The following is a 23,164-nucleotide window of genomic DNA, read 5'->3' as shown; positions in this document are numbered from 1 at the left end:
TTCCTTTATAAAACCCAGCTCTGAGGACTTGTCAATGTATGGATTAAAAAAAAAAAAAATCCTTCAAGAAAATCTCCCACTAACAAGCAAAAACAAAAGCCCAAACACCTTCCCCAGCAGCACTCTCCAGTCTACTAGTGGCACCTTTCTCCTGGCAGCCCAGCATGTGTGACCAGGGAGCCTGGCCTTGACTCGAATTTTTTGCTTTTCTAAACCGCTTTTCTTTTTCTTCGTGGTTTCTAGCCTCTCACTGCCTTGAGAAACAAGCAGTTCAACGTATATTAGGTTGTGAATCTGAGGCGAGGATCAGACTTTGCTCATTCTTCTTATCTCCATAGCATCTCACCATTGTGCCACTAGACATGACAGCAAATGCAGCACACTCAGTGCTTTGAGGTACTTGACCACACCAACACATGGCATCCTAGTTTAGGGTGAGTCCCAGGTAAAAATGGGGAAACTGAGGTGATGATTTATCCAAGTCACACTTGGGGATGCACACAACCACATGCTCTGGCTCCATTTCCTTCTATTTGAGAGAGAGAAGAAAGGAAAGAGAAAGACACTGTTTATTTTTGTCTCTTGTTATATGGTGACCTCATGCTTGCCAGGGTGTACTCTCTACTACATCACTCTCCAGCTCCTTGTACAGCTGTACTTAACTATTCCTAAAGCTCACTCAAAGCATAATTAAGAATATATATTTATTCCACTACATTTCTTGGCTAAAAGGACACTGGGTTCATTGGTTAAAAGATTTATTTTACTTATATATGAGGGCTTCACATGAGGTAAAGGGTGGGAGAAAGACAGATAGACATGCAGTGCTGGGGTTCAAACCAAGACCTCAATCATGACAGTCCGATGCTGTACCAAGTATGTTATCTCCCCAGTCATGACAATGGCTATTTTAGCTGGGAGATTTCTGCATGCACTGGACATCCTAAAATTTCCTTGCGTGACCTGGAGCTAGATGTCTATCGTGTGTGTCCTGTATGCTCCCAAACAATGGTCACTGGAGATGATCAGAAGAGGTGCCCTGCTCAGGAAAACATGGATGGATATAGATAAACTCTGTGGTTGCTCACCCTAAAATGCCTATTCTTGTCTGCTCTATCCCTACTTTATTATTCCTGTTCATTAATCATTTTTGTCCTGCTTTATATCTTACTGCATTTCAGCCACCAAGCTGAGATGCTACTATGATTCCATCTTGACTTCCCTGGGCAGACAGGTTCACCAATGTGTCCTAGAACCCCACCTCCCCAGAGTCCTGCCCCACTAGGGAAAGACAGAAACAGGCTGGGGATATGGATCAACCTGCCAACATCCATGTCCAGCAGAGAAGCAATTATAGAAGCCAAAACTCTTTCTGCACCCCATAAAGAATTTTGATCCATACTCTCAGTGGGGAAGAAATGTTAGGGGAAGATGACCAGAGGGCTTTGAACTCCAATTCCATCAGGACCCAAAGAGAGAAGAGGGGAAAAACAAAATAAAACCAACCAACCAACCAACCAAACAAAAAAACCCCACTCAGAAGTAGTAGTTGTGACTTAGAAAGGAAGACAAGGCAGGACCACAGAAAAACTGGGCAAATATAGACAGTTAACCCATATCTGTGATCTTGGGAGAACTACTGCAGTTTCCAGTGGAGGGAAAGGGGACCCAGAACTCTGGTGGTGGGAAGGGTGTGGAATTATATTCCTATTATCTTAAAATTTTGTAAATCAGTATTAAATCACTAATAAATAATTTATTTTTATTTTATTTAAGAAAGGATTAATTAACAAAACGATAGGGTAGGAGGGGTACAACTCCACACAATTCCCACCACCAGAACTCCCTATCCCATCCCATCCCCCGATAGCTTTCCCATTCTCTATCCCTCTGGGAGCATGGACCCAGGGTCATTGAGGGTTGCAGAAGGTGGAAGGTCTGGCTTCTGTAATTGCTTCCCCGCTGAACATGGGCATTGACTGGTGGGTCCATACTCCCAGTCTGCCTCTCTCTTTCCCTAGTAGGGTGGGGCTCTGGGGAAGCGGAGCTCCAGGACACATTGGTGGGGTCTTCAATCCAGGGAAGCCTGGCCAGCATCCTGATAAATAATTTTTAAAAAGGCTGTGGCTGCTCAAGAGTTTGAGGGAGAAAGACCTGATAGCAGTTGGCCACTTTCAGAATTATAAACATCCACTTATCCCTAGAGAGAGCGCAGCATGTGGGAGCCTATGGAGAGACGACTAGATGAGTCTAAGGGAGCAAGCTGGAAGGGCAGCTCTTTTCTTTCTCCTCACTGTGGCCTGACAAAGCCTGTCTGTCTTGGCTTACAACCATTTGTAAAGACCTTGCAGTCCCCGCTGGCCTCATGGGCTGCACGAAGGGGAGGGTGGGGAGCAGGGAGTCATTTATCACTGTCAGGAGATGTGCTGCACGCAGCAGGCCTGCGTCCTTCCCTGCTGCTCCTGCAACTAGGGCTGCAGATCCTGAAAAGATGCAGAACATGCACATCACAAACAACCATCCATCACCTTGCCTGGCACCCCAGGAGAGCCCCTGCCCATGTGAGAGCCCCACTCAGGCTGCAGGCCAGGCCCTGCTGGAATCTGGAACTTGGGGGCCTTTTTGGGGGCCTTCTCCCTGCTCCTATCAACCCCTATCCTCAACAATCTATTGAGAATTGGGGTTTAGGAATCTCTGAAAAGGCATCCCAGCCCCACTTTTCTCTATGAAGTCAGATTTCCAGATTGCTTTCAGCAACTGGACTTGCCGCCAAGGTGGCCTATAACCATTAAGTTATGAAAATGTAAGTTGCTGGAAGGAAATTTATACCAGGTTTAACTAGGGGGAGGCCTGCCTTCTTGTGAAGTAATTATAAAATGAAAATGTGTTAGTTCTCTGGTGAATCCAGAAAGCCTCCCAAAGCAGGAGCATGGGGCTGTGCAGCCAGCAGGGCTGGGATGCCTCCTCTGCTCTAATGGTGCTTGTTAGCCAGAGACGGCAGCAGGTAAAGTTCCACATAGTGGGTGAAAAGTGATTAAGCCTCCTCCCGTGTCTCCCCTTCCCACAAAAAGCGGGGTTTGAATTTTTCAATTACTTTTTAAAACTCCAGAGTCAAGCTGTTAGAAAATGCAGGATTTCCTAGCAAGACCCATGATGCTGAGCTAATTAGACCCACAGGCATGGCCAACATATAAATTCAGGCCCAAAAGAGGGACAGTGCCCCTTTAAACACTGCCTGGGGATCAGTGGAAAAGCTAATGAGGAGTGTCAGTTGGGGCTGCTTTATTAGGTAGGTCTCCAGAGGATAGATCCTGAGGTTTCTATAACAGAGTTTCTGTGCTTGATTCAATAAATCAATTTATATTAAATGTGGGAGCAGCTCTGGAGTCAGCTTCATAAAGCATCTGTGGCATTTCTCAATCTGCTTTTCCTCTGCTTCCCTGCCAGCTGGCCTGAGCACGCCGTCAGAGGGCACTGAGTGGAGCAATAAGGCAGAGGAGAGAAGCCGGATCTGCAGTATTTGACCCCACAGCTCCCCACCATGCATGTGTGCAGCTGCCTCCAGTGAGACAGAGTGTCTCTCTGGATAGCATCTGGATTGTTGGGAACAAGCCCAGGGCAGTGGTTTGAATCCCTGAGCTAGGTTCCAGGCGGCAGAGGAAGAACAAAGGTCGCCCCAAGCAGAATGGGAAGGGTTGGAAGTAAGATGACTTTTTAATCTGATCCTTAGGGTCTTAGATACTCCCCATGAGATCAAAGCTGAGGAACAGAAGTGCCCAAACCTGTAGCAGGTGCAGAGGGCAGTAGGGAAAGGCAGGGACAGGGAGACATGGGGACGACCAAGGCAGATGGAAGGGGTCGTCTCTAGGCTAGTGAATGGGCTTGCCAAAAAATGACTGATGGAGAGGAGTGGGCCCTGAATAGCTGAAAAGTGGCATGAAGCCCACCCCACCCCAAGCCAACTTAGAATCCAACAGCAAGTCATAGAATGTGGCCATACCATTCTGCTCTCCTAGTCTGTACTTTGCTCCCTTAATTTTTTTTCTTTTTTTTTTTTTCCAGAGGTGGGGCCTTGTGCATACAAGATTTCTCATCTTGTGCCATTTGTTTCTTTCACAGAGAGTGAAAGATTGACTATATCTATATATGGAAATAGAGTGGAGAAAGACACAGATAGGCAGGCAGATAACAGTACTGGAGTGTCTCTTGGGATCATGGCCCCCTACTATGTTGTTCTAGAGCTCAAACCTGGGCTGCTTACATGAAGCAGATGCCCTACTAAGTGATCTATCACTCTGACTCTAATACATAAAAATATACTATATATCCTTGCTTTGGGCAGAGTTCCTGCAGCCTTTTCCACCTGAAAGGTTCCCACATGCTTATATTACCCAGGCTTATTATTTTTTCTTTCTATTTTATTTAATAGGACAGAGAGAAATTGAGAGGGGAGGTAGAAAGATAGGCACACACAGTTTTGCTTCACAGCATTCCCCCTGCAGATAGGAGTCAGGGGGCTTGAAAGTGGGTCCTTAAACATGGTAATGTGTGTGCTTCTCTGGAGGCACCACTTCCTGGTCCTCTCTAGCCATAACTTTGGACACTGCAGGAAATGCTCTATATCTGCCCTGTCTAATTCAATAGCCATGTGGCTACCGTGATCTAGAAAATAAGAGTTTAACTGATTTGAATTTAGTGGCCCCATGTGGCTACAGACTAATGTGCTGGAGAAGATAGAGAATACATCAGACTTTCTTCCTTCTGCTTTAATAAAATAAGTAAGAGCAGAGAGGAAAAAATGGTGGTTGACTTTGTTGCCAGCAGAGAATCCTCAGGCCTGCTGCAAGTTTTAAAACAAACAGAGGAAAGGGAAATGTCCTTGGTGCATTGTCATGTGATGAGCGTAATGAGCAAAGGGCTGAGAGAGAGAAAAACGAAAGGCTGTCCTGTCTGGAGTCTAATAGAAGCTGCTTCTTTCAGAAGTTCTGAGTAGCAAAGCCCATCCTCCACCAGACAAGAAGGGTGAGAGTAATGGGTCTTAAAGGAAGCTTCTGCAGATGACTGATGTAAGGGTTAGGGTCTGCCTAAGGATCTAGAACCTTGAGAGAACAAAGACCCCACAAGCAAGGAGCCTTCCTCTCTTACTAAATTCTTGCTTACTAAAGTAAGCATGCTGTCTTAGGTCACTGGTTTAGCCTGTCCCTTGAAACAAGACCACAACAAATGTAAAACAAAACAAAACAAACAAAAAAAAACCCAGAACTTGCTTAAGGGAAAACACAGGGTGAAGCTTTAGTGGACTGTGGTTTATGGCAGTAAATCCAGGGACTTGGAAGGAGGGAGGCGGGAGAGGGGGGTAGGGCTCTGGGAAGGTTGGGGACCCAGGACCCTGTGGTGGGGGGAGGTGCTTTGGTGAAGGATGAAGTGTGCTGACATCCATCTTGGGGAGATGTGGACCTGTACCCCCCCAACAACAATCCTGTAAGTCAAAATGTCCTCAATAATGTGATAAAAAAAAGGAGGGGAGGTTGCTTAAAGAGAGAATTCTAGTTTGCTTTCCTCATAACCAGAACCATCTGGAAGCAATCTCACATTCACACGATGGATTCTCTTCCTCTCTGGCTCTTACTCTCTGTACAAATCCCATCAGCACAGCAACAGCTGCCAGAGAACCTGGCCTGGTGCCAGGGGTGAAGCCACAGCCCCCCTCCCACACGAACATCCTTCTGCCCATCTCCACCCCCCAGCCTGCTTGTCATCTGCTGTGTCTGTACACAGAGCACAAAAAACACTGATCCTACACGCAAAGGTGCAATCACCGGGCGTCACAGGACCAGCGACCTGGTGCTACAAAGCCAGCTGTGAGGAACTGTGATTTCAACTCAGTAACATCAACACTTGCCAGCAAATTACTGTGTGAGATGGCTCAGAGAGCCAGGGGTCGGGACACAGAGCTCTGATGCCAGCTTGTGCACAGCACGCAAGGGCAGCTCCACACAAAGGGCCGGGGAGGGGGAGCAGGCTGGGATTCTGGCACCAAGACCAGTGACACCAGGCACAGAAGGTGAGAGCTGGGCCACATCGGGGCACTTGCTCAGCACTAAGGCCACAGGGAAGAAAAGGCCTTTGTAAATCAAACCACTGTGCAGACCATCTGAGGGGGGTGGGCAGGGAGGTGCAGAGTCTGAGACCGATTTCATTATGAAGGTCCTGGTGACAATAACCTTTTGTCCTCCACAGCCTGGGCCTGCCAAGCTACTCCACAGAGCAGGCGCAAGGATGGGGGTGGGTGGGTGAGGGGAAGGAGCCCCTTCAGGAGGTAACAGACTCATCCTTAATTATGAGACAAGGCTCCCCAGTGCCAGCATCTCCTCCCACACTTCTCTCTGCTGCAGACATGCAGCAGAAAGCTGGCATGATGCTCCTCTAATGAGGGCAGGCCCTTCTCCTAAGCAAAGGAGATTCGGTTCTTTGTGGGCCTTCCATGGCATCGCTACCTGAGTCACAGACAGACTCAGTGACAAGTGTGAAGCATCACAGTTTAATTTGGCCAGTGGGCAACTGGCTCCAACTGGCTACGACTGGAGACTAGGAAAATAACTCTCCCCAGCATTTGCTGAAATGATCTGCTTCATTTTTCTGTCCCCTAAGCAACGTCAAGGACACATAGTCCTGGCAGATAGAGGCCCTTTTCTTAGAGATTTACAGTTCAGAACTGAGTCATGATCTGATCTCACCCTGCAGAAAAGCTGAGGTAATGGATCAGGAAGAATACTAGGCCAAAAGCCAGAAACCTGGGTTCTAGCACTTATTCTGACACTTGTGCTTTGATGCCAGCTGAGCAGACTACCCTCAGCTCCTTAATTTGTTCAATTGCAAGATGGGAACCTCAAGGAGTCATTTGGCAGCTTGGCATTGGAAATAGTGTGCAGTGGAAAGGATGCTGGCCAGGTTCATATCCTAGCTTCTCTGCCTACCATCTCGGTTTCCCCAGCAGCAAATGAAGCTAGTGCAAGGTTGGCTCAATCACAGTCATCACAGTGCCCACCTTAGTGCCCCGCCCCCCATTATCTGGTATTTGGCCATAGTACTATCGGGATCAGTGAAAGACAGGAAAGGGGCAGATGAAAATTTTCACAACTAGGTACTTCTGCAAGATTGAACAGACTTACAACAGGTAACTTATCCCTTTGTCAGAAAGGCTTCAGGAAAACAAGTTCACAAGCCAAAGCTAGTTCTGAAATCAAGAACAGAAGGACTAGGTAAAGACTTGTCTCCTTGGGACCAACACATTCCAAATACTCACTAGCCCACATTCAACCAATCTCAATTTGGTAGTAACTTAAGTCCTTCATGAGAAAAGGCCCTGTCTCCTTTGTTATAGAATCAATTTACCAGTGTATCTTTTTCTTTTTAAATATTCTTACTTATTTATTATTGGATAGAGGCAGAGAGAAACTGAGAGGGGCAGGGGAGATAGAGAGGGAGAGAGACAAAGAGGCACCTGCAGCCCTACTTTGAAACTCCTGAAACTTTCCCTTGCAGGTGGGGATCAGGGGCTTGAACCTAGGTCCTTGTGCACTGTAATGTGAGTGCTTAACTAGGTGTGCCACCGCCTGGCCCCAGTGCTTCTTTTTCTATAAAGGACTCAGAGAGGCAGAAAAACAAAACAAAACAAAACAAAACAAACAACCAAAAATACTACAAGATCTGAAGTTTCCCATTACAAGTAAAAACTATATTGAAGGGTGTTGAGCAGTAGAGCAGCAGGTTAAGTGCACGTGGCATGAAGCGTAAGGACTGGCGTAAGGATCCCGGTTCGAGCCCCCAGCTCCCCACCTGCAGGGGGGTCGCTTCATGAGCGGTGAAGCAGGTCTGTAGGTGTGTCTATCTTTCTCTCCCCCTCTCTGTCTTCCTGTCCTCGCTCCATTTCTCTCTGTCCTATCCAACAACAGCAATAACAACAACAATAATAACCACAACAATGATAAAACAAGTGCAACAAAAGGGAAAAATATAGCCTCCAGGAGCAGTGGATTCATGGTGCAGGCAGCAAGCCCCAGCAATAACACTGGAGGCAAAAAAAAAACAAACAAACAAACAAAAAAAAACCCAAACAACTGTATTGAAATAAACTCAAGCAGGGGGGAGGGAGTAAATCTGAATTTCTCTGCCTGATTTCCCATATCCTTTATCATGTTCTCTTGATATCAGCTCACTCTGATTTCCCACAGATGCTCCTCTTCTTTCTGGTCAGTTTTTTGGTCACTGTCTCTTAGTTATCTATTTATTTGGAAGTTCACAGTCTTGTGGGTCTTTCTTTCTTTCTTTTTTTTTTTTTTTTTAATGTAATGGGGTAGAGGGTGGAGCTTGCCTCTCAAGCCATAGTGTGATCCTCTATTCTAGAAGAAGAAAGGATACTGGCAAGGATCTTTTTTTAAGGTTGGAAAAAAGGAGAGACAGAATTAGCCCAAGATCTTCCCAAAGAAGCTCAACTGTTCCTTAAGACACTATGTACCCTAGGAGAAGATTCTAAGCCTAGAAGTCATCACCATGGGAATCTGGGTTGTGACCATCTGTTCGAGCTATTTTAGTCGACGGGGAAATAATGGAATCTACTTCTTTGTTTGTGTAGGAGACATGACAAGAGACCACTGCTACTTTCTCCTGCTGCCCCCTACAGACAGTAGAAGACTCATTGGTCAAGGTCTCAAGGACTAATGGTAAATTGTCACTTATGTGCTAGGAACTTTAATTCTTTATTTTTTGCCACCAGAGTGATTGCTGGGGATTACTGCCTACACAAGTCTACCATTCCTGGTGGCCATTTTTTTCTTTTACTTTTTTTTTTTTTTGTCTTTTCTTTTGATAGGGAGTGAGAGACAGAACACAGAGAAAGAGACACCTGCAGCACTGCTCCACCATTTGTGAAGCTTCTCTCTGCAGGTGGGGGGGCAGAGTTTGAACCTAGGTCCTTGCACATGGTCACATGTGCACTTTACGGGGGATGAATGATAACCTGGGGTCCTCTCATTTAATTCTTATTGAGCAAGTAGTTTGCCATCACATCTATCTTTCAGATGAAGAAATAGATGTGGTCTTAGTCCTTGTTGGTCCCTGGCACAACTGAAATGGTTTTGGTGCTCCTGTTTAAGTATGTTCCTAGAATAAGATAACCTCTGCTAAAATTTCTTACTTTAATTTGAATGTAATAAAAAGTGAAGATAGCTCATTAGTCTCTATAACAACGTTTAACAGGGTATATCTACTTTTTCACTTTATGTAAGGAAAAATGAGCTCTTAAGAGTTAAGCAGTTAATTTAGCTTTGTCTATATAGGAAGATTCAAGCCAGTCTGGCCCAATACACCTTTGGTTCATTCCTTCTAGTTCTGAGACTTCTAAAAATGTAGTGTGTTTTAAAAGCCCCCAAATGCTTGCTCTGTGTGAAGTTCAGGGATTACATCAACTTCATGGGGGCAAGTGTGCATAAGGAGGGCCTCAGAGAAGCACAGAGGCAAACCAACACCCATAGTCTGAGACCTGGCGTCAAGGAAAACCAGCAGAAAAGCAGGCGTAGCCCCCCATTCCTTCACCACAAACCAGGTTTCTGGCTGCACCTCCTGATCCAAACTGTGTAAATGGCTTTTTATGGTGGCGACATTTCCCTCTCACACACACTGAGGCAGTGCCGAGGTGGAGGGAGGCATGTTCTTACCAGCCTGTCATATTAAAGTCTCTGTAGAGCATCTTCTTTCCAAGTTCCTTTCTCTGTACTCTCCTTGGAAACTCCAAATGTGTGAACTCATTTCCCAGCAAGTGAGGCTGCATGAATGCCTAATAGCAAAAAGAGAGGAAAAAAAAAATCCACACATATATTGAGGAAAAAAATAAGACTTAAGCATGCTTTGCAAATCAAGATGACCACATTTCAAAAACAGGGCAATCATTTCATATTCTCAGGGAAATAAATAAGCTTAAGAATCTACCCATGGAATACCAGCAAATAAATGTCATGACCTTAATTTAGAAAGGGATAGTATTTTTTTTTAATCTGGTAAGATAAATTCACTAAAATTAAATATGTATCTTTTGGGTAATCTAAGGAAAAAAGATTGAGCTTCTCCAAAGCTCTACTTTAAAAAGAAAAAAAAAGTCAAATCTAAGATGGTTTCTGTTTCTGAGGGACATGCTGGTGACCTGGACAGTTTCCCTCGGCTTTCTCTGCTGCCTTCCTGCTCACTCCCCTACTTATCATGACCTTGCCTGTGAAAGCTGTGCGTGAGTCTCCATGGCGCACAGTGGCCCAAGAGAGCAGCTGGGGCTGCCTCCACCAGACAGGAGCCTGGGCTGGACTCCCTCCATTTCACTCTGCAGTAATTTGATCATGTAATTGGATGACTATTCCTGAGCAGATGGCTTCTTCCCCTCCCCCCAATCTCTGTTCACACTATGAAAGTCTTGAGCAAACAGCCACTTAGGGAATTGCTTTGAAACAACAAACAGTCTTATTGTCACATTCAAAATTCAAACCCAGCTATCCCAGAGATGAAATGGTCTCGTATTAGCTGTGCTGTTCAGAGGACACACGCTGCATGCAAGCATTGAGCTTTATGTCTGCTTATTAGTGGTGTGGCGGAATGAATTCTCCTCTTTGGTCGGGGACAGAGTGGGTGGAGAAAATCATGGCCTGGCACTAGTAGGGGAGCAAAAGGTCCCTGCCACCACACAGATGGCTACATCCTCAGTCTGCTGGAGACAGGCTTCTCCCATGGCCTCTTTCCCAGAACCCACACCAGCATGTTTCCTGCTGATCCCCAAGGTGTTCAGGAAGGTCGCTGTTAGATGTAATCGTTGATTAAGTGTATCAAGAGCCAAAGGAAGCTAGCTGAGTAGCACACCCAGTTGTGTGCACATGCTGCAATGCACAAAGGCCTGTGTTCATGCCCCTACTCCCCACCTGCAAAGGGGGAAGTTTCATGAGCAGTGAAATAGCACTGTAGGTATCTCTCTATACCCCCCTTCCCTATCAATCTTTTTGTCCTAGCAAATAGAAGAAAAATAAATAGAAAAAAATTGACCACTAGGCATGGTGGATTTGTCATGTTGGCAGTAAGCCCCAGTGATAAAACCCTGGTGGCAATAAATAAAAATAAATAAAAGAAAAAAAAAGAAGAAAATCAGCTGAATTGTTACCAGGTTGGTTATCTTTGGTCAGATACAGAACTCTGAGCCAGTGATGATTCAGAGCAGCCTTGGAAACATGAGTGGATGGGTGTGAGTGTGGAAAAGGGAATCAATCAAGTCTTGGTTTCTGCTAGGGGCCTGACAAGTTCTGGTAAAAATGCCAGATGGTTTCCAAGGGCCTCAAACCCTCTACTGGGAGGGTGAGGCCTAACTGCTGATGAGCCTCAGAGATATTTAACTACTAGGTTTGACAGAAAATCTGCCTGGGTAGGCTCCTGTGCTGAATATGGGCCCCAGATCAAATTGATGGGGTTTACAGTTAACAATATTTATACACTTTTCCCATATTTGGGAACTACTTTCTTCCCTGATCTATCCCTTATTCCAGCCATGACATCATCTCCCCAGACAATAACCTGGGCCCACCTGCATATCAGATGTCAAGTTCAGGCAAAAACTAGTAAAGTCATGGCCCCCTAAAATAGACCTACTAGCTTTTTCCGAGATGGAGACCCCAAATCTTCATCTGCAATATTCCAGCCTTTAGGTTCATCATTAGTCAAAAATTTGTTCTGCTTTATATCTTAACTCATTTTCAGCCACCAGGTGCTACCACAATGCCAACTAGACTTCCCTGGGCAGACAACCCCACCAATATGTCCTAGAGCCCTGCTTCCCCAAAGCTCTGTCCCACTAGGGAAAGAGAGAGACAGGCTGGGAGTATGGATCAACCTGTCAACGCCCATGTTCATCGGGGAAGCAATTACAGAAGCCACACCTTCCACCTTCTGCATCCCATAATGATCCTCGGTCTATACTCCCAGAGGGATAAAGAATAGGAAAACTTTCAAGAGAGGGGATGGGATACAGAGTTCTGGTGATGGGAATTGTGTGGAATTGTACCATTCTTATCCTATGGTCTTGTTGGTGTTTCCATTTTATAAATAAAAAAATAAAAATAAAATAAATACAAAAAGAAAAGCTGCCTGGGACAGAAAGAACTAATACTTAATAGGACAGGCCAGCATGTGGCACTGTGTGACAGGAACTTTGGTTTGAAGCTAAGCTCTGCAGTTTATACATTATAAGACCTTTGTAGGTTATTTAATTTGCTGAATCTCAGCTTATCTATTAGTAAGATTAATCAGACATTTATCTTGTATGGCTTTAATAATGAAATAATGTCTATAATGTAGTTGTCAGGGTTGCCTCAATTCATAAAAAAGAGCTGTGTCCAGCTAGTGATTACTCAATCTCTCCATATGCCAAGTACTATTTACTTGGTGAGTTCTCCTTTTACCTTCCAAGCATACTTACCTATAGGACAGGGTGGAGTGGGGTGGGGTAGAGTGACCTACATAATCTGTTTGTCTTGGAGCAAAATGAACATGTAGAACCTCTTTTCAAAATATTAATTTCAAGATATTGACAGCAGAACTTTAAAGTAAGTGTCTGTGAAGACAGCCATGCTTACAGTAAGATACTAGTATATTCTCATTGTATTATGAGCCACACACAGGAAACTAAGGAACAGAAACATAAATAGTAAACCAGTGACAGCATCTATTACGTACTCTTCATCATCCCTCCTAGCTTTGGAACTAAAGCCGCACAAAGTTTTTGTCTTATCTCCTACTCCCTAAGGTGAGTGAATTCTGATTTAGGTATGTACTATGATATGTCCTACGTTACTACTCCAGTGATCCTAAAAAACATGTGCCACAGACTCAATTCAAACAAGTCAACTACGACTTGGAGAAATTAAGACACCTTTCGAAAAGTTATTAGCCAAGAATGAGTGCTACTCAAGCTTGAGCTTAATTTCATGCCCTTCCTTCCAGCCCAGCACACACACACACACACACACACACACACACACACACACACACACACACACAGAGTAAAGGGGCAACATCTAGACATTCTGTTGTACCTAGATCACATAAAGTCTGAATCACAAATGTGAGGATACAATTTTAAAAATAATTATAAATTTTCATAGAGTCTGGCCACAAGGATATTCCTGAAACTATTTACAACATTAACTAGAAGAAATACTTGCATAATGTAATTAAGTAAATTAGCATCAATTCATTCAAAAAATTTCAGGTGTCAGGGAAGTGGCTCAGTGCAAGAGCTCACCCTGCCTCACATGTGCGATGTCCTGGGTTAGAGACTCAGCACCGCATACAAATATGAAAGACAAAGACAAACAGAACAACGTGAATTATGGAGAGGTGTTCTGGTGTTTCTCATACTTTGTTTTCTCAAAGGACTTCCATGCAGGGACTGGGCAGTGGCACAATGGGTTAAGTGCACATAGTATGAAGTGCAAGGATCCCAGTTCAAGCCCCAGTTCCCCACCTGCGGGGGGGGGGGGGTGGTCGTCGCTTCATAAGTGGTGAAGCAGGTCTGCAGGTGTTTTTCTCTCCCCCTCTGTCTTCCCCTCCCCTCTCACTTTCTTTCTATCCTATGCAATAAAATGGAAAAAAATGGCCACCAGGAGCAGTGGATTCACAGTGCAGGCACTGAGCCCCAGTGATAACCCTGGAGGCATAAAATAAAATAATGATATAGGGAACATGAGATGACAACGAGATGTTGGATTTGTGAAAAGCAGATCACTAGGCAATGTGTGTGTGCCTGAGCTTATATGAACTAAACACAGAACCCACCATGGCACACATTGCAAAGGAGTAAGTCCCCCAACTTGATTCAATTAGGAATCCTCCATATAGAAAGCCAGGTGATTTTAGTGATTAAGAGCAAACTGTCAGAAGACTAGATAATGAAGAAATTTCCCCTTTTCCCTACCCAAGGACAGCAGAGAATTTCTGATTAACTAAGAATGTTACTGAGACCTGTCTGTCTTGCAACCTTTGTGCCATGATGGTTATCACTAACCTGCCTGCTTGCTTCTTGGCACTGCATGGTAGTTTTGGAATGTTTATTCTAGGAATGTACTCATGACCCCCTTGAAGCCACCCACTCCCATTCCCTTTAAAAGGAGATGAGCTTCTAGCATCTGAGTCTCTCTCCAAAACAATGGGGCCACTGTTGACACTATGGCTTTGTTGGGGGGGGGAACCCCTCAAGTCTCCTGAGGTCCCTGTGTATGTCAGCTTCTGTGTCTGTTCTGTGTCTGTACATGTGTAAGTTTGTAATAATGGCTATTCTTTGTGCTTGTGTGAATAAATACCTCTATTTCCTCTATTTCCTATGTCGGCCTCTGTTTGTAGTGGGTATGGTCTGAAGCAAAATACTTAACAACATGCGTATGTTTATATAAATGAGTGTGTGTGTGTGTGTGTGTGTGTGTGTGTGTGTAGATATTAACAGGATAGGAAGCAAAGGCTCTTCCTAAGTATTTTCACAAGCTCAACTCAGCGAGAGGGCGGTTAATACAGTTACAGCTGCTTTTCCATCTAAGAGCAGGATGAGAAGTGGAGCTTGGATGCTGCTTTAATCTGCTCCTCTCCTGCCCACTTTGCCTAAGCAGGAGTGAAGGAAGGAGGGCTGAGGCCCTGGGGGTCTGTGGGGTCTCTGGGAGCTCCTCAACAGCTCTGCTTTCTGCAGGGGCTGCCTGCCCCCTCTCCTGGAACGACCAGGTTCAAAGGGGCCTTCAATCTGTGTTGCCTATGGTATATGTGGGCCCTGGACATGCAGAGCCTTTCAGGGTCTCAACACACTGCTTGCTGTTTTAACAACAGGATACTGCATGTCAAGTATGCCTTATATTAGCCACACCATTATTTTATTACCACTAAGGAATGGAAAAAAGCTGCCAATTAAGTCATGTAGAAGGCTTTCTTACTGCTTCAGATCTTTATTATTTTTGGCAAAAGCTTATTATCTATCCTTATTCTGTATAATGTAAGAGGAAGACGTAAGTGAAGCATATAAGAGTTTTCAACATTTTTCACATTTGCAATCTAACGGCTTTGATCACTTTCCAACTGTGAGTCATGAATGTTCCTGGTTCCCCCACATAGCCGTGCTGAGTACTGCAGGGACCTGTTGGTGATGCAGCATTTTTCAAGTAATCCACAAAAGAACTCTAAGCCCCAGAGACTTGAGTCAGGTTTGCAATTAGCTGAAGTGGGTTTTTTACTTCTGACTTCCATTCTGAGAATGTGGCAGGACCAGTCTAACAAATGCCTCCCCTCCCCCTGCAGTCCCAAGTCCCTCTGCACAACAACTTAGATCAAATAGGTTTAAAGAAGGCTTCACCTTTGCCTGGGAAACTGCTGGATGCCCATTCTCCAGGTTTGGTGCTGCTCTTTTGGTGTTTACATATGCCCGGGAAGATGATATCCATGGCATGTCTGCCTCCTGGCTGATAGTCACAGTCAACAATAAACTATCCCCACTTCAGATGTGTCAAAAGAAAAAAAAATGCATTTTATCTTTGAGTAAATACTGAAGTATCTATCCTCTAATGATACCTGACACCACAGCCTGAGATTTTTCTATCTTTACAGTTACATTTCTTTTTCTTGTAAATCATCACAGCACATCTCATACATTCTGTCACTATGTCATCACACCCACCATAGAATTTATGTGTATGTCTTATCTACCGAAGGCATACATTTACTGTTAAAAACAAAACAAAAGGAGCCACCACGTTGGGGTCAGGGATGTAGTTCAATGGTAGAGTTTATAGTTTTTCAAGTGTTGAGTCCCTGGGTTTGATCTCTAGCACCAAAACAAACAAAAATCACCACCCACCTCCTTATTGCCAGCCTATTTCTTAGCAGCACTTTCAGTGTTCATTATTGTATTTGTCAGACCTGATGGAGTTACTAGTATTGAAGAAAAAAAATAACACAAGAACTAAGTGCAACTAAAGCAAGTATGTGGTTGGTTAGAGAAAAGTGAGATACTAAAATATGACTGGACACATATATCCTTTGGTCTGCATAGGAAAATCAACTTCAGTTTACTAGAGTACTTTTGTGGGTAATACTCAGAAAGTTTGTGTGGCCCAGGAGGTGGTGCAGTAGACAGTGTGCTGGAATTATAAGCATAAGGTCCTGGGTTCAATTCCTCGAACTATATGTGCCAGAGTGATTCGTGGTCCTCTCTATCATTAACCAAATAAATTGTTTAAAAAGAAATTTATGTATGTGGTGTATCTGGGTGAACTTTCTGTTATACCAAAATACCACACTCTGGGGAGTTTAGACAAAATTCATTTCTTCCTGGTGAGGGTCTCTTATAAAGGTTTTCTGACTGCCACCTTTCTGTTGCATCCTCATAGAGTTATTTCTCTGTGCTCCTGTGGAGACAGAAATTGAGCTCTTTGGGATATCTTCTGATCAGAATACTAACTTTATTGGGTCAGAGCTCCCACTCCCATGATCTCATTTATCCTTAAGTACTTCCATAAAGATCCTATCTCCAAATCCATCATACTGGGTTGTACAGCTTCAACATGTGAATTTTGAAAGGGACTCAAGCATATAGTCTACAAAGTGATCTTATATCTTAAATATATATCTGCATGTATATATCCACAGAGCTGTCAAAATATCAATTGTTATAACACGTTTCTTCTCAAAGTTATCCATAGTTATGAAAGCTTTTATCATTAGACATGGATTAATTTTACCTTTTTTTTTTTTTTTTGCCTCCAGAGTTATTGCTGGGGCTCAGTACCTGTACTGTGAATCCACTGCTCCTGGAGGCCATTTTTTCCCATTTTGTTGCCCTTGTTGTTGCTGTCATTGTTATTGTTACCAATGATATTATTGTTGTTGGATAGGACAGAGAGAAAGGGAGAGAGGAGGGGAGACAGAGAGGGGGAGAGAAAGACAGACACCTGCAGACTTGCTACACCACCTGTGAAGCGGCCTCCGCTGGTAGGGAGCCGGGGGCTTCTTACCCTGGTCCTTGCGCTTTGCGCCATGTGTGCTTAACCTGCTGCACTACCACCCGACCCCCTAATTTTACCTTTAAAACTCTAAAAATTATTGTTTGGGGAAAATACCAGTGTTTTTTTTTTTAAATAATTTTTTTATATTTATTTATTTTCCTTTGTTGCCCTTGTTTTTTAATTGTTGTTTTAATTATTATTGTTGTTGTTATTGATGTTGTCGTTGTTGGATAAGACAGAGAAATGGGGAGAGGTGGGGAAGATAGAGAGGGGGAGGGAAAGATAGACACCTGCAGACTGCTTCACCGCTTGTGAAGCGACTCCCCTGGGGAGCCGGGGAAACCCAGTGTTTTTGTTTGTTTTTATTACTGCTAGGGCTATCATTGGGACTTGGTGTGTGAATAATGAATTCACCATCCCTAGCAGCCATTTTTCCATTTATTTTTTATTTGATAGAACACAGAGAAATTGAGAGGGCAGGGGGAGACAGAGAGAAAGAAAGAGAGACACACCTGCAAACTTGCTTCACTGCTTGTGAAGCTTCCCCACTACAGGTGGCGAGAGCTGGCCCAGTCCTCACACATGGTAATGTGTGAATTTAACCAGGTGTGTCACAGGCCAGCCCTGAAAATCCAATTTTTTTGTTTTTATTTATTTATTTATTTATTTACTTATTTATTTATTTAACTTTTTGTTGCCCTTGTTGTTTAACATTGTTGTGGTTATTAATGTCGTTGTTGTTGGATAGGACAGAGAGAAATGGAGAGAGGAGGGGAAGACAGAGAGGAGGAGAGAAAGACAGACACCTGCAGACCTGCTTCACCGCTTGTGAAGCGACTCCCCTGCAGGTGGGGGGCCGGGGGCTCGAACTGGGATCCTTACGCAGGTCCTGGCGATTTGCGCCACGTGCGCTTAACCCGCTGCGCCACCGCCTGACTCCCGAAAATCCAATTTTTAAAGTAGGTTTTAGGAAATTATTGCGAGCACCTTCCCTGCCCATAGTTATTGCAGTCATTTGAGGGAACATGAACACCAAGTGGGAGGGAAGAACATGGGTGGAGGCCTGTCTCTACTGTACAGAGAAGACACTGGGACTTGTTGCTTCCCCACAGAACAACACAGGGGGATTATGTTCTGAGAAAGAGAGTAGCCCAACAACTCAGATATGCAGATACATCTGAGGATCTTCCCAACATTCAAGTGACAAGACAACTAGCGTGGCTTCATTCATGCTGGGATGCCAGACAGTATTCTTGAATCTTGAGCTTCAGAGTGATTTTACTTTCAGTTCAACCTAAGTAAGAATTCCAAAGTTTAAAGTTTGTAAAATGTAAGGACTGGAATTTGTTAGTCCTTTCAGCAATGGAAGTCAAAGATCTCCTGATTTCAAACTTTGTAGATTTATGTAACATTTTGATGTGCTTTACTCCACTCCTCAAATCTGAGCAGCTCATAAGTTTGTATACATGACTACTGCCTCATCCTAAGGTATATTTTATATGGCTGTAGTCTTACCAGTAGGGGCCTTAGGGGCTGGGTGGTGGTGTACCTGGTTAAATGCTGACAGTGTGCAAGAACCCAGGTTCAAGTCCCCAGTCCCCACCTACAGTGGCAAAACTTCTTAAGCAGTGAAGCAGTATTGCAGGTTGTGGTCTCTCTCTCTCTCTCTCTTCCTCTTCCTCTCCCCTCCCACCTTCTCAATTTCTCTTGATCTAAAATAAATAAATTCAATGTTAACAAAAGAAGAAAAAAAGTAAGGTCCTTTGTATGTTCAAGACCTAAGAATGGAATAAGCATGACTGAAAATTCCATATCTACCTGCAAAACAAAAACTGCAAATCTTCCCCTAAACATTTCACATTTATCTGATATCCCAGATATTTTTTAGCTTTTTCTTCTTGGTGATGCTGTTTGGATATCTGTATGTTAGAAGCAGCTGTAGTGATGCTAGTAATATCAGATACACCAAACTATGTTCATTACTTTAAAAACCTTAGCTACAGTCTAGTGCCTAGTTGTGTACCTACCACAGTAAAGGCTCTGGGTCAGTATGTGGTAAAGAATGACCACACACTATTCTGAACTGCTTCAAAGAATTGCATTTTAGTGACTTTACAAAACAATGTTGCTTTCAGTCTTTTAAAAGTTAAAACTATGGTCCACAGCACATAAGAGCAATGTTGGTTACCGTATTTTGAATTTATATTCTTTATAATTTGATACACTCCCATAAGCCACATGTGTGTGTGGGAGGCATTATACGTCTTAAAACCCCTATGGTGTTTAATAATCCTAAGAATATCCAAATCATGGTATGTTTCTTCTCTACTTAATAATAGTGCTTGACTGGAAATCTAGGAAAGCATTTTATACTGAATTGCAACTGATGTACTGGTCTGACCCATCTGAAAAATTGGATACTTTACCTGTACCACAGTTTTTATCTTAAATTGGGAGTTTTACTCGAGAGTATAAAAGAATTCTCCTAATTGGGGGTGGGGGTGGGGGAAGGTACCATAAATGGCATGGGGGGGTGGCAGCTTGATCTGCAAAGGCAAAGACAGTTCATCAAGATTTTTTTCTTTTTTTTTTTCCTTTTCTTTCTTTCATTCATTTTTTTTTTCCTTAGGACCCTATAGAGTACTGGGTTGCTAAAAATAGAATAGTATGTATCCTTGTGTTCACTCAGCATGTCTTGGGCAATTAAGAAGAACAAACTTACAGACATGGTTATTTTTGGTCATGGAGAGGAAGAAGAGCCCTCCCCTTTTTCTGAGGAAGGGAAGTTGGGGTAACTACTGTGTCAAGAAATGGGGGGTTGAGCAGTAGTGCAGCAGGTTAAGCACATGTGGTGCAAAGCCCAAGGACCAGAGCAAGGAACCTGGTTGGAGCCCCGGCTCCCCACCTGCAGGGGAGTCACTTCACAAGTGGTGAAGCAGGTCTACAGGTGTCTCTCTTTCTCTCTCTCTCTCCCTCTCTGTCTCCCCTCCTCTCTCCACTTCTCTCTGTCCTATCCAACAAGGATGACATCAATAACAACAACAATAACTACAACAATAAAAAACAAACAACAAGGGCAACAAAAAAAGGGAATAAATAAATAAATACTAAAAAAAAAAAAAAGGAATGGGGGAGAGGGGAATACTGCTATGTGAAGCATGCCCATCCCATCTCTGGGAGAGCCTCTGGGGTCCAGAGAGTTTGAACTATAACAGGAGCAGATAAGTCTAAAGAAAACAGGCTTGAAGATAGCCCACCCAGTAGGGCACATGCTTTTCTATATGTAGAGCTCAGGCTTGAGAACTGTCACCACACAGGGATGTCACTGCACCCGGGGAAAATCTCTGGCTGAGTCTCTCCCTTGCCTTTTTAGAATGAGCACTTAGGCAAAGCAGACAGAAAACAAGGAGATCAATGTAGAACAACAGTGATAGAAATTGCCCCACTTTCCAGAGGGAGGCTGGGTCAACATACTCTGCTATTCAAGGAAGACTGGTCCTGAAATGAGTGCAGCCTCTAGAATGTTCCTTGCTGTGACCATGGAATGCGGGCTCAGACTGACATGGATGCAGAGTTTACACAGACCCCTGTGCTGAATATGAAAAGACATGGACTCTAGGTCAGATCGATGCAGCTAACAGCTAATGGTTTTTATATACTTTTCTTATATTTGGGAGCTTCTCTCTGCCCTGATGCAACTTTCTAGTTCTATCCTCAAATCTTGACACCATCTTCCCAGACAATACTCCTAGCCCACCTGCATGTTAGCTGCTGGGCTCAGTCAACAATCAGTGAAGTCATGGGCCCCTCGGAATACACCTAAAATAGATTTTCCTAGCTCTTTCCAACATGAAGACCCCAAATTTCATTTGCTATACTTTTACCTTTAGATTCCTGATTTTTTTTCCTTTCTCTTTATTTCTTTTATTTCTTTTTTTTGCCTTCAGGGTTATCTGCTCGGTGCCTGCACTAAGAATCCATAGCTCCTGGAGGCTATTTTTTTCTCTTTTTGTTGTGTTATTTATTGTTGTTGTTGTTATTGCTGTCATTGTTGGACAGGACAGAGAGAAATGGAGAGAGGAGGGGAAGACATACAGGGGGAGAGAAAGATAAGACACCTGCAGAACTGCTTCACTGCTTGTGAAGTGACCCCCCTGCAGGTGGGGAATTGGGGGCTCAGGATCCTTACGCTGGTCCTTGCGCTTTGTGCCATGTGTGCTTAACCTGCTATGCTACCACCTGACCCCCAGGTTCCTAATTATTAAACAAATTGTTCTGCTTTATGTCTTAATGCTTTTCAGCCACCAAGTTGCAGATGCTACCATGATGCCAACCTGACTTCTCTGGACAGACGACCTCACCAATGTGTCCTGAAAACCTACTTCCCCAGAGCCCTACCCCACTAGGGAAAGATAAAAACAGCCTGGAGGTATGGATGGACCTGCCAATGCCCATGTCCTGCAGAGAAGCAATTACAGAAGATCCACATAAAGATCTTTGGTCCATACTCCCAGAAGGATAAAGAATAGGGACAGTTTCAATGGAGAGGAGGGCATATGGAACTCTGGTGGTGGGAACTGTATGGAATTATACCCCTTTTATCCCATAATCTTGTCAATCATTATTAAATCACCAATAAAAGTTATATATAAAAAAAGAAAGAAAGGAAAAAGAAAACAAGGAAAAACAGGGAAACTAGATGCCAGGGAGTAGATGTTTATGGGAGGAGATCAAAAGAAGGGAGTTCCAGCAGAGGGCAGACATCCTGTAGATGATGAGACTGGCAGATCCTGGGTTATTCACAACCGCCTGCTGGGGAACACAAAACGCACCCTCATTCACCCCTGCTCTCTCTGCCTTGTGGTTACAGTTCCAGTGAGAGGTGCCAGCCAGTGGTGCCACCCCAGATTTCAAGATTATGTGGTCAAGAGAGTCCATGTAGATCCCAGGACCTCCTGTACAATCTGGGTTCCAGGGAGGGAACCACAAGATGAAAAGAGATAGTCTGCTCAGAGCTCACATGTCAGCCTGGAAGCCTAAGGGTTGGAAATAGAGCTCTCCCCAGAGCCTGAGGGGTGGAGAGTCACTCACTGGCAGCACGTGGGGAGAACTGCAAAAGACCCTGAGTTGTCAGGCAAGGGCTGGAGCAACTGCAGCAAGAGCAGAGGCAAGAGAGTGGGGGCTGGTACATGGAGGGTTTCTGAATACAACTCTGGGGAGAGAACAGGTGCTGAAAGACAGAGAGGAGAGGTGTGGCTATACTTGGGCCTTCTGTAGGACACCAAAGTGAGCCTCTCTTGCAAAGTGTAACTTATAGAAACTTATTACAAAGAGCACTTATACCTTTTCTCAAGAAACAGAGTAACTGCCAGTCCAGCGGGTAAGTCAAACTAAAACACAATAAAACACATGGGATTGCATCAAATCAAACAGTTTTGGTTTCAAAGTTCTTTCTGGGAGTCGGGCACTGGCCCAGCGGCAAAAGCAAGGATGGGTAGAAAGATCCCAGTTTGAGCCCCTGGCTTCCTGCCTGCAGGGGAGTCGATTCACAGGCGGTGAAGCAGGTCTGCAGGTGTCTGTCTTTCTCTCCCCGTCTTCCCCTTCTTTCTCCATTTCTCTCTGTCCTATCCAACAACAACAACATCAATAACCACAACAATATTAAACAACAAGAGCAACAAAAGGGAAAATAAGAAAGTTATTTTTATATATACAGAAGGTTCTACATGTTGAAAGACAATTACACAAGGGCTAAAAAGATAAACCAGCAACTGGAAGAAGATATGCACACCTGATAAGAGATTGATATCAAACATCTATAAAATAAACCATACAGCTGAACAACAACAACAACAAACAGCCCAATTAAAAAGTAGGCAAAAGATTTGAATGGGTAAAAAAAAAAAAAAAAGATTTGAATGAGTAATTGTCTAAACAAGTTATACAGATGTATCATAGACATGAAAAAATATTCTGCTTCAATTATCATTATAGAAATACAAATCGAAACTACAAGTAGATACCACTTAACACCAGTGAGAATGGCTTATCTCAATGAAAGGAAATGACAAATGTTGGAAAGGATGTGGAGAAAAAGGAAC

At 43.8% G+C, this 23,164-nt stretch overlaps 1 protein-coding gene and 1 long non-coding RNA gene across 3 annotated transcripts in view; one reads left to right on the top strand and one right to left on the bottom strand.

The window, feature by feature from the left end:
- The window catches only part of PPM1H (protein phosphatase, Mg2+/Mn2+ dependent 1H), a 320,464-nt gene that overhangs the window by 77,113 nt on the left and 220,187 nt on the right, over nt 1–23,164 (bottom strand). For both annotated transcript variants that reach the window (XM_007516868.3, XM_060195008.1), the window contains exon 6: nt 9,717–9,835. In XM_007516868.3, coding sequence (XP_007516930.1) covers nt 9,717–9,835 — 119 coding nt within the window. The remainder of the gene's footprint in view (nt 1–9,716; nt 9,836–23,164) is intronic.
- On the top strand, nt 2,881–21,753 carry LOC132539476 (uncharacterized). Its single transcript, XR_009550791.1, has 3 exons — nt 2,881–3,004; nt 3,448–3,564; nt 21,365–21,753. It is a non-coding gene; the product is annotated as an uncharacterized LOC132539476 (long non-coding RNA).

The sequence above is a fragment of the Erinaceus europaeus genome, chromosome 7, assembly GCF_950295315.1.
Source record: "Erinaceus europaeus chromosome 7, mEriEur2.1, whole genome shotgun sequence".
Classification (NCBI taxonomy): Eukaryota; Metazoa; Chordata; class Mammalia; order Eulipotyphla; family Erinaceidae; genus Erinaceus; species Erinaceus europaeus.
The sequence above is the reverse complement of the archived record's forward strand: the minus strand, read 5'-3'. Positions and strand labels throughout refer to the sequence as shown.